Source organism: Vulpes lagopus, chromosome 4 (genome assembly GCF_018345385.1).
Source record: "Vulpes lagopus strain Blue_001 chromosome 4, ASM1834538v1, whole genome shotgun sequence".
Taxonomy (NCBI): domain Eukaryota; kingdom Metazoa; phylum Chordata; class Mammalia; order Carnivora; family Canidae; genus Vulpes; species Vulpes lagopus.
The window spans coordinates 41,529,826-41,541,922 of record NC_054827.1 but is presented as its reverse complement, the minus strand read 5'-3'; the positions used below and the strand labels follow the sequence as shown (position 1 = coordinate 41,541,922).

General features: G+C 50.1%; 1 protein-coding gene across 3 annotated transcripts in view; it reads left to right on the top strand.

Moving 5' to 3' along the window:
• DPP6 (dipeptidyl peptidase like 6) overlaps window positions 1–12,097 on the top strand; it is an 826,517-nt gene that overhangs the window by 700,759 nt on the left and 113,661 nt on the right. For all 3 annotated transcript variants that reach the window (XM_041753453.1, XM_041753451.1, XM_041753452.1), the window contains exon 8: window positions 4,468–4,588. In XM_041753453.1, coding sequence (XP_041609387.1) covers window positions 4,468–4,588 — 121 coding nt within the window. The remainder of the gene's footprint in view (window positions 1–4,467; window positions 4,589–12,097) is intronic.

Genomic DNA, 12,097 nt, shown 5'->3' with positions numbered 1-12,097 from the left:
GCCACATGCGTGTCAGTGAGGAGAGGCAGGCAGAGTGAGGGCAGTGGACATGAGGCCTCCCGGGAGAACAGAGCCCAGCAGAGCCTCCCAGGATGACCGGGACTCGGGCAGGTGGGTGAGGAGGAGAGAGGAGGTCTTGAGTAGGAAGCACCTGGAAGCTTTGCCCGTGGGGTATATTTTTTAAAGCTTTCTGGAAGAAAGAATCAAGGGCAGGGCTCCGTGCCTGGGATCACAGGGTCGCAGTGGTGATGGCAGGTTTTGTTGGCTCAGCAGCCTTTCCAACTGACCGAAATCCAGTGGCCTTAGGCCCCGGAGCAGCTGTCAGGTGCAGAATCTACCCAGTGCCAACCGGGCACCCACAGCGGGGAAAGCCATCCTGAGACAGAGGCTGGCAGCCCCTTGACGGAACAGATTCTAGAACCTGGGCTGATAGGATTTGGGAGCTAGCAGGGCCTCGGGGCCGGCAAGTCCAGTGGACATACGGCGCTAGACCCGGGCTTACCTGAATAAGCCCAGGTAAGGGGCACCATGTGATGGCTTCTGTATCTGCTGGGAGAATCTTGATGACAGTGACACCATGACATCTACCCCATCCATACATGTTCTTCTGCAGGAGAGAGAAGTGGCCAGAGGGAGGGTGAGGATTCAGTGCGGCTCAGACAGGTGTCCATGGTCTCTGGTTCATTTCTGGTTAGAAATCACATCTTTTGTTTATTTAATAAATCGCTGTAAAGAGGCGGCATGCCATAGCTGAGGAAAGCACAGATCTGCCTGAGTTCCTGAGCTCTGACTTCCCCTTGTGACCTTGGGCCCGGCATTTCACATCTTCATGCCACCTGGTTTGAACCCCTGCTGCACCACTGACCAACGAGCTGTTGGTCAAGTTACTTACTGTTCTCCTGCTTGTGTCTTCATCCTCAAACAAGGCCAGTGCCTCATCCATAGCATTATTTTTAAAATTGAATTGTTTATAAAGAATTTGGAAAATGCATGGCCAACATACGCAAAACAAAACAAAACAAAACAAACAAAAAACTCAAAAACCAAAATGGATCGAAGGCCCAAATGTAAGAGGTAAAACTCTAAAAATCTTAGAAGAAAACATGGGGGTAAATGGTCATGACCTTGGATTTGGCCATTCTTAAATGTGACATGAAAAGCCTGAGCTACTAGAGAAAAAAAGAAAAAAAATAGGTAAATTGGACTTGATCAAAATTAAAAGCTAGTCTAGCTCAGATGTCACCTCCTCTGTGAAGCCTATCCTCATCCCTCCAGACAGAATGGGTCTTGATGGTGATGACCGTGACCACAACTGATATGCTGTTGAGGCCCTACTTTGCATCAGGTGCTGCCCCAAGTGCTTCAAATTTGTCCTCTTGCGCTCCACATCCACCCAGGGTCGGGTCCCATTACCATGTCTAGTGACAGGTGAAGAATCTGAGGCACATGGAAGTCCCGCAGCTGACCCAGGTCACATAGCGCATCCTCTGTGCTCCCACAACCTGGTGGCATGGACCCCTCATGCGGCCTGGAGCTATGTAGGATCCGGATTCCCATTTCCAAACACAAACCCTGAGGACCACCTTGCCCCCTGGTGTCCCCGCTGTCATCGGACTGCCATAACTCCTGTAGAGTGGGAGAGATAGGGAGACTGTTGGGCCCGAGTCCTGGAGGGCCTTGAACCCCAGACCAGGTGCTTAAGCTCCATCCCACAGTTACCTGAAAGCCACTGCAGGTTCCAAGAAACACAATGAGGTAATAAAGATGGTGCTTTAGGAAAGATGATCCGGACTGTAATGTGTGAGATGAATGGGGGAAGGGGATGACGGGAAGCAGAGACATCTGAGCTCTGCAGGTGGCACCAGGGTGGCATCAGCCCTAGCAGGCTGAGTTAGAAGGCAGGATGGGAGCTAATGTCTCTGCACTTTGAAAGAGGGGGCGGGGGAGAGGAGGGCTGGGGTGGGCACATGGTGCTGGGAACCCCGTGATGACCTGCATGCCCAGCAGGGCGCGGAGAGTGGGGTGCTCAGCTGCTCGCCCCCATGCCTGCCATGCCCCTGTGTGGCCACCCTTGGCTCTGTCCCCCCGACCCCCCGACCCCACCTGAACATCTGGAGATCGTCAAACGTCTCCTGAGCAAAATTCACCCTTCCTTCACACTTGTTTCTTTTCATTTTCCTTCCTTTAAAAATAAAACCAAGGTGATAAAAGATTTATTATCTATCACAGCAAATTATGCTCACTCAAAATATTAATTGGCTGCAGTCTGATTTGGTTCAAAAATTTATTATAGGCTTAGAAGACATAAGAGAAGTTACAGTTTAGTAATACATCTTTCCCTTAGGCAAACTCCTGAGAACAGCTACTGAAGTTAAATTAGGATGTACACTTATGTGTCTGGAAGTTTTCCAGCTCGTTTCTGGTTGAAGTGAACGCTTGAAGCACCCGGAGCCCCGAGCAGAAAACTGACACTCGGTGGTGCTTTCGAATCTACCGCCGGCGAGAGCCACCTGGGGAAACTGCCTTTTTTTTAAATTTTCGATAAAAAAGAGCTAACATTTCCACCCTTTGCTGTTCTGTGCCAAATACCCCCTCTCCGTGGTCTCTTCAATGACGTCAACAGTATTTTTCCTAGAGTCTGTTTGAGAGATCAACACCTGGTGTGAGTCCTGGTCCCGGTCCACATGGCTCAGTGTCCATGGACGTCGGGCATCAACGTGTCCCGAAGCCACTTCTGCGGGTGCAGAAGGCAGGGCTGCAGGGGCACAAATGCAGAGCACAGCTGATCGGCACCTCTGAGAGCACCAGCATGTTGTCGGCTCCTTTTCTAGCTCAGAGTTTCAGGAGATGTGAGGTTTTTCCGGGGCCACGGGGTCCTGATGTTGGCTGTACATTGGAATCACGTGGGATGTTTTTAAAAAATTCTGGTTCCCAGCTCTCACCCCTTGATACTGCTCATGGGGCTGGGCTCACAGACCAGACAGTGGGATTTTTAAGCATTTTTTGACCCCGGGTCATTGTGGTGGGCATCAGAATTCGAGAACCACTGACTGAGACCATCCCCTTCCTGCACAAGTGGGTCACCACCACCCAGTGTCTCAGGAACGGCTCTGCCGCGTGTCACCCCTTCGGCCAGACCTGGGTTCACTCAGCGCAGTTAGAAGCCCACCCGGGTGTCCCCTGGCTGGTGTCTGCCTCCACTCCCTTGTGAGCACCCTCAGATGACGGTGCCAGCTACACAGTCCCTGTTCACAGCCCCACTGCCTTCTCGTCACCAGAAACCTCCCATCTCACCATACCACTCCCCTCCTCAGGCTGCCATCTAGGGCTCCCCGCTGCTGGAGGGATTCCACGACAGGGGACAGGCCCTGCCGTCCCTGGGCTCCCTCCGCCACCACCTTGTCCCTGATGGGACAGTGCACGTGGAGCCCACTGACACCTCATGCCCACCTCGGCTCTGCTTCCCTCCTGTGCCGTTTCCTATGTGCTTCAAGCTTCTAGGCCCATCTCCATCCTGCTCTTCACGAGGCCTCAGCGTGAACAGCACTTTCTGCACACCCTGTCACTTGCCGCAGTGTGGGTGAACCTTTAGGCTGAGGGAAAAAGCCAATTGCAGGAGGACCGATGTTGTGTGATTCCATTTACATGAGGTGCTTAGAAACATCAGATTCGTGGAGACAGTTGGCAGAATCAGAGGGTGCCAGGGGCTGCGGAGGGCTGAAGGTCAGGGTCTCGTGGGCACAGAGTCTCGGCTGGGGACGATGGAAAAGTTCTGGAGATGGTGGTGGTGATGGTGACACAAGGAGAATGTACCTAATGCTACCAGATTATACACATAAACTTGGTTATGGTGGCACGTTGTGTGCCATGTATATATTTCCACAATAAAAAAAGTTTTTTGAACCATTTTCTCAGTGACTTCTTTGACCTAAGTTAGGGAACCCTGTTACATGTTTCTGCTCCACCTGACCCCATCAGAACATTGTCCTGGTAAAGTTTGTCTTCTTTACTGGATTTTAAGTAGAATGAAAGCACATTATATGTCCCACTCCATTGATCACTCTGTCTCCTGTGAGTGGCACTTAATAGGTGCCACTAAATAATTTTTGGTGAATATTGAATGAATAAATGCCAGATTTCCAGTTTTTCAGCCCCTCAATCTTAATTGCTAGGAACAATGCAACAGTTAAAATAGTGCAGTTTGACAGGGAAGTACCTAAGGTATCAGACCACAGATTGTCCAGTCCTGGAAGATGAGAGCATGGGGCAAACTGTGTAACATTGGAGTCTCTGATTAACCAGAAACATAGAGATAAGTGAGTGAGCCCAGATGATCCCAATAGCGCCGTGGTTCTGTCAAATAAATGCACTAGGAAAAAGCAAACCACATCACCAACTTCAGATTTCTTAAGAGCACCATATAACCATATCCTTCATTAACACTATGTTTTCTCTCTTCCCAATTAGATATTTATCTTTGAAAACAATATCTACTACTGCGCGCACGTCGGGAAGCAGGCCATCCGTGTGGTCTCAACGGGGAAGGAAGGCGTCATTTACAACGGCCTCAGTGACTGGCTGTATGAAGGTAAGGTGCACGGGGCGGGCAGCAGGAGGCGGTGACCCTGCTGCTGCTAGACGGGGTGTGGTGGTTGTTTCCTTTGACTTTAGCTGTAACTCAGTTTCCAGTTTCATGAGGTTGTGCTGCAAAGAGAAGCTGTTGGTGCTTTGGGGAGCATCAGAAGGTCGGTGAGAGCCCTCACCTAGTGGCCAGGTGTGTGGGGCTTTCCAGAACCCAAGCTCCTGGCAGAAGGGGCAGGAGGCACCATCCTGGGAGGTTTGCAAATGCAAAGGCTTATCCACGCCCTTCCCAAGAGGTGGAGTACCTTGTGTTGCCTGGGGAGGGAGAGCTGGAGAAGAAATAACAGGTAAAGCTTTCCAAAGAAGCCGGTCTAGGTGATTTGCCGTTCCGGGTACATCCTCCTCGGTGGACATTTTCTACCACTGTTATACTTCTGGCGCCAGAGTTCTCCAACTGAATGCATTATTAAATAACTAAAAATCTGAGTGGGAAGCTCTCTTAAACATTTATAATCCGTCTCCATACTAATGAGACTTTTGTCCTGACAGCAACAATCATGTATTGATTGCTATCACGTTCCGGTCACTGTTGTGAGCACTTTCTTATCTGTTGCTTCGTTTAACCATCTGTCTGAGTCCTCTGGGGCTGCTCTAAAGAGCACTGTAGAGCAGGGGCTTGCACCACAAGCATGTATTCCTCACAGTCCTGAGGGCTGCAAGTCCACAATCACAGTGCCAGCCTACCCGGTGGCCGTGGAGGAGCCCCTCCTCACTCACAGCTGTTGTCTTCCCACCGCACCCACACGTGGCAAGGAGACAGGGAGAGAGATCTGGTCTCCTTATCCCCTTATCAGGACACTGATGCCATCATGGGGGCTTCCCCCCTCATGAGCTCATCCCCTCCCAAAGACCCCACCTCCTAACATCATCCCGCTGGGGACTTAGGCTTCAGTGTGAATTTTGGGGGACATAACATTCAGCTCGTAGAATCCCTCACAACAACACTGTAACAGGAGTGTCACTGACATTCCCCAGGTGAGGCAAGAAGAGCTTAAGTGATGTGCCCAAAGTCACACAAAGTATGGAGCAAGTCCTAGGGAGTACCATTGTTCAAGTCCAGGGCAACTCCCTTTCTCCAAATCCAGGTGTGGGTCAGGATGTTTCTGCACCAACATTGGGCCGGTAAACAGCTATGTCTTCTGAGCCTACCTGCCTGAGACCACACAGCCACGGTGACAAGGCACCATGCTAGGCCGGGTCGGAGGGCAATCAAGGAATCATCAAACCCAGAAAAGACTGTTTTTAGCTCAGTGCTGTGCATTCCTCCAGCTGAGACTCTGCGTTGGGGGCTTTATGCAGCACAGAGCATAGAGCAGAGAGGTATGTAAGCTCAGAATCCCTCACCATCATCATTTCACTGAGGTCTCTGAAGCAAAAAGTCCAACGACTTGATTCGTAATTTTTTTTTAAGATTTTATTTATTCACGAGAGACACAGAAAGAGAGAGGCAGAGACACAGGCAGAGGGAGAAGCAGGCTCCATGCAGGGAGCCAGACGTGGGACTCGATCCTGGGTCTCCAGGATCAGGCCCTGGGCTGAAGGCAGCGCTAAACCGCTGAGCCACCCGGGCTGCCCGATTCTTAAATTTAAAAGAAAAAGTTGAGATACCCATTGTATACAATGAAATGCACAAGCATCAGGACACAGTTTGAGGCGTTGGACAGATGTATGTACTGTGCACCCCTGTCAGGACATGGAGCATCTCATCATCCCCTAGAGGTCCCTTGAGCCCTTCTCCATCCCTTCCCCCCATCCAAGTCTCCCTGATGCCATAAGTGGGCACCCCCCTCCCCTGGGTAGTTTTATTCTGATGTGGGGCAAGGCTCAGAGCATTCAGGATTGCACTCAGGGTCCCAGTTTTTGAAGTTGCTTTCTGGGCCCCAAGAGAATCAACCTGAAGGCTTAATTGTCATATTGTCCTTGGCCCCGCATGATGGTGTCATTGGAATAAAAAGGCAACCAGCCGGTGTTCACTGTGGTCACGCTTTGTGTGCACATCCAGCCCCATGAAGCAGCAGGCCTCAAGTTCCAGAGAGGTCAGTGCACAGCAATCTAAAAGCACCCACCCCCCTGAAAAAAGAAGAAAGGTCCTGGAGTCCTGGCAGCTCTAGTAAGACTCTAGTAAGAGTCTACACAGCTCTAGGACTAATCTCTTAAAAAAAAAATCCATAACCTGAAGATTTAAAATATCGTCTTTAGTATCTTCCTAGTAAAATAAAAAGCTCATTGCTTGGTGAGTCAAGTTAAGCTTCAGCTTGAGCAAATCCACTGAAAGGAAATTTTTCTTCAAGGCATTTACACGAAATTGTGTTGGTGCGATAGCAGAGCCCCAAATATTTTAAATCAATCATAGCTGATGTGGCAGCTTAATCTACTTACTGCTGTTCCCTGGAAGGTTATAGATGTTTGGCTTTCTGGAGTTGGGCCCCCCACCACCCAGAGCCCCAGGGGAATCTTGGTTCCTGTTTGAATAATGCGTAAACTTGGAAAATTGTCTTTTTCCTAGTCTGTGATTTAACTGTTTCACTCCCAGATGCTTCCAAAAAAAGAAAAAAGAAATTAATTAATTTGGGGCGGGGTGGGGGTAGGTTGGGAAGGAAACACCCTGAAAGTGTTTTCAGAGGGCCTGACGTGCTTGGAGATATTGGTTCTGAGGAGAGGCCGGGCTGTGTCAGTGGGAAGCAATCCTGCAGGCCATGGCCTGTCAGCAGCAGAAAGCAGAACGTGGGATCTCTTTGCAGTATCGTTTCCCTAAAGGGGTTTACATACATTGAACATTTCAGAATGCTGACGGCTGAGGGAGAGAAGAGGTGGGAGACGAGGGGGCTGCCAGACCCCTGCACTCCTTGACCAGAGGTGTGCGCCCACTCTGTGGGAAAATCTTGTCCAGGAGCTGAAGCAACCCACGTGCTGGCTAGGAACTCAGCGCCGTGTGCCTCCTTGATTTGCTGGAGTCATCGACTGGCACACGGTGGCCACAGATGGATTTTGATAGCAAAATGCAATCTTTGTTTTATTATTCTGGGCAAATGTCAGGCAGTGACACAGAGTTTTGACTTTTAGTATAAGATCTAAAACTGCTTAATAGTGTCCTACAACTGTTTTAAGGGTTTACGGAAGCTGGCTATGCAGGAACTAAAATTAAGATGCTCCTGGAGTTTTTTGAGAACTCCAATCCAGGGTTCTGTTAAGAATTCACACTTTTGTCAGGTTTATATGATGGTTTCTAGGGTTTTTGTCTTCCCCATCATCAGCATACACCCGGGGCATGCTGGTACAGTGCAGAATTGGTGGCATGTGATTTTCTAATGAGACTTGGGGTCATTCAGGGTTTCAACCCAACTGCGCGAATCATCCATACCTCTACTGCCACAGAAGTCACAGGCATACCCCCAAAATAAATACCACTATTCACTGACATGCCCTTGTCATGAAGTGGCTTATACCCCAGGGGAACATGGGATGTATGGGGGTCACTTGAGAAGCAGGCCTGCTCCCAACGTAGAGAAGTCTTTATCTCCTCAACTCCCATAAGACACTGGTGAGGGTGGGAGGGGCAGAGAACTTAGCATGCAGCCTGGAGTCATCCGGCTGGGGTGATGGGCCGCACCAAGAAAGTGGCCTGAAGGGTATTTACTTAATATGTGGTTTGGTGTGGCTGAAATCCCAGGGCTGAATTTTAACCTGAACTCGTCCAAAGGTACTTGGAAGTTGTGGCAAGATCCGAGGACCCGGCTTGGCCAGGTAGCCTTGGCTGGTGGACGTCAGTGGGAATGATGCTAGCCCTCCTCTAGCTTCCCTTGTGTGTGTTCCTCTAGCTTGGTTCTAGGGTCCATCCAGTCTGGCATCACCTGCGTGACAGTGACCAGATCTCGGGAAAAGCCCAGGCAGACTGCAGTGCCTCCTGCTGTGCCCATGCCTGGTGCCTACTGTTGTCCCAGCCTCCCATTTCCAATAGCCCCTGGCGCTCCCACCTCCTCCCTGGGGCATGGCCCCCATGGCACTCTGTCCACCTAGCTGGGAGCCCCTAGGTCCATGCCCCCAGTGCCCTGTGCTGACTCCTAGTGCCCACCTGTAGGACTGGTGTGGAACAGGTGGGGATGTGGCTGCCAGGCTGGGCCAAAGAGGCCCCCTTCCCACAGCTGCTGTGGACAGAGGTATGTTAGCACATTTGTGGTTGGTCCAGCTCAGAATGCTCTAGAAACACGGTTCCCACTGTGGTCTGGCCTGCAGCAAAATCAGGTAGAGTGTTGCTGGGCTGCCTCCTTCCGTGCTGCACACCTAACACCTAAGCCTGGTCCTCACCTGCTAGGTTCAGACTTCCGTCCAGAGGCTACAAAGCCAGGACAAGACTCAGGCCTGTTCTGCAACTCTTGACACTGTACAAGCATCTTGTACAAGGTCACCACTAATGACCTGGCAACATTTTAAACCAGTGAGTTACCCTGAGAGACGTGCATGAAAGGTCAGGTGGGCCCGTGCAGATAAATCAGTCACTCAATGACCCGTGCCTTGGGTTTGATTCATGGTTTGGTAAGTCCTCGGGGAGCTGTGTCTGCCATGGGGTCCCGTGCGGTTTGATGTGTCCAGCACCCATGTGGTGCACATCACAAGCTGACCAGGCCACCTGGGACCCTCTGTGACTGTCAGTGTCCCAGGGCACAGTCCTAGCCTCAGACAGTAAGAGGGGAGCTGGGGGATATACTGCACAACATCTTCTTGTTGCTGAGAAAGTGTTTCCAATGCCTCTTAAGCTGTTCTTTCAACTTCTGGACATGCATTTACATCATGATCTCTCGCAATGCATATGGAGCCACTCTGGCGTGCAGATCCTTGATGAGGTTCGTTGATATTAACCATCTCTGCAGTACCTGGTTAGGGCACTTCAGCTGCTAGCAAGCTGCCCTGGTGGTGGATCGAAGAGAATTTATGCAGCCATCGAACATCATTCAGACTGGACCGATGGTTTTAAAATAAGTTATGCAGCCCGTCGTTCAATGGACTTGAAATTGTGCTCAAGTCCATATGTTATTATTCAAACTATAGATTTGTAGCTCGGCTCCTGGCGCCGGCAGCCCCGCTGTTCCACCTACTATCACTTTACCCTACAATTTCCCCAAACTGGAAACACAACAGCTGTCAACCCCCGTTTCTCATCTAGCATTGCCAGGAGTCAGGAGCATTAATGTATCGTTGATTCTTCCCCGACATTGGTTTTGAGGGCTATTAAATTCTATCCACTCCTAAGTTATTGTCTGTAGTATCTTTATGCAGGAAGTGCGTTTGGAGTTCCAGATCAGCCTGGGAGGGATGTGTATACAGATATGAACATCTCCTGGGCAACCCTCCCTCTGCCTTGCAGTTCCCCGAGCTGGACTCCTGTCCCTCAATCCTTACTGGCACACCTGCCAAAGAGATAGTGGTTTTCTTTATGAGCACCAAAGTCTTGTGACTTGGTAAAAAAAAAAAAAAAAAAAAAAAAAAAAAAATCATCACATTTCATGAGTGCTTGTAGAAGTTAAATACTTTAAAAAATTATATTCCACTTCATCTGTGACTTCTAAGGGAGTTAGTTTAGCACATGGAAGTTATGATGAAATTACCCCAAATTCTGGAAAAGCCACAGACCTATGAGGTGCCATATGGCAGAGCATTGTCCAAACCCAGTAGCAGTCATTGTAAGCAGTAAGCTTACTGCTCTCAGTATTTAATGTAACTAAAATGAGCATTTTTCCTGCCTCGCCCTAGTCTCCAGCTCCATAAAGTATTGATGACTCGGACTTGGATAGCATCTAAATATTACCTGCAGAGAGACACGAGGAAAAGCTACAACTGTTCACTACTCACTCAGCTCTGGCATCGCTAGGGATGGGGTTTGTTCTGCATACACCATCCTCATCCACAGAGGGATGCCTTCAGGCTTCCAGATTCCAGATGGTGGTCCACGGCAGGGGTTGAAGGCGTGAGGCACACAGGGGAAACTAAGACGGCCAGTCTCCATCTGGGCTGGCCTGAGTGTATCTGCACCCGCCATGGCCTCAGGCCTCCCTCAAATTCCATCTGACTGCCCTGCCAGCCTGTCACCCACACACACAGTTCTTATCTGGCCCCCTAGACATAGGCATTCTAGAAACTGTCCTGAGGATGTCAGCTTCCCAAGGAAGGCAGCTGGTCTCCCTCCCTTTGCCGTCATCAGGACTTCCATGTCCACAAACGTCCCTCAGCAAGTATAACAGCCTGATGTGAACCTCATTCTAATTATGTTTCACTGTTTATCCCCAAAGATGAAGGAATTAGGGGTGACACTGGGGATGCTGGCGACACTCCTACCAGGAGGGGAAGGCTGTGGGATTATGGCTACCCAGGCCCTGACCACCCCCTGGTTAATGCAAGTTGGAGTTACCCACTGAAGGAGTAAGAACAGGAATATCTGACTTTGATTGAGTGCTTCCCACACGCCATGCTGCACGTTTAATGCATCGCATCATCCATGGGGAGCCTTATGAAGAAAGCACCACGTTAGCCTGTGTCATGGCTGTGGAAGCTTTGCCTTACCAATGTTAAGCGACTCCTCTGTGGTCACACAGCCAGTAAGTGGTTCCAAACCCAACCCCCCAACCACATGCCTCTTGGGGTACTTTCTACGTTTCATTTTTCTGCATATGTAAGCAGGCTTGGATCGCTGCTCAGGTTATAAGCAGACCATCACCTTGGTGTGGCCTGCACTTGGCAGGAGCCCTGAATGCAGCTGGCCCCATGCAAGGCGTTCCTCAGCGCACAGACTTCCAGCCCAAAAGGCCTGAGTTTGAGTCCCCACTCTGCCCCTCAGCTGCCAGTTGCCTTGAAGAACACATGAATCTTTGTCCCTCGTCTGAAAACTAAGAGCTCGGATACCCCCCTCAAAGAATTCTCTTGAATGCCTGTTGGATGAGCATATCCATGAAAGCACAGACACAGTAAAACAGCACCACACAAAACCGCTAGCACCTAGTACATGTTATTACACACCAGCACATGGGTATGAAACATTCCAAGAAGACAAACCTTCTGCCTGCCTGCCTGTCCCCTGCGGTCGGCAGCTTTTGATGTCTCAGATGTGGCAAGTCTCAGATGCCTGTGTGCCCAGAATAGATGGTGTCTACCATGGAGGGAACAAAGGTATTTTTTAATGAAAAGTTAGACCCATATACCTCAGAGCACAGCAGCCTCCAGAGCCCAGGTGGCCACCATGGCTGTGCAGCCCAGCTTGGGATTTCTCCCAAGAGACGGGGAGGGCCTTCCTCACTCATAATCTCCCTCTTGTGGGCTCCTTGTTCCCTATACAGATTTTCACTACCCCCCTGATCACCATGGCGACCAGTTATCTTGGAGTGTAATTAATGTAATATTTTACTACACCTGTGCTACACCTGAGCCCACAAGCCAGGAGTTGCAATTTTGGCAGCAGTTTGGTTGT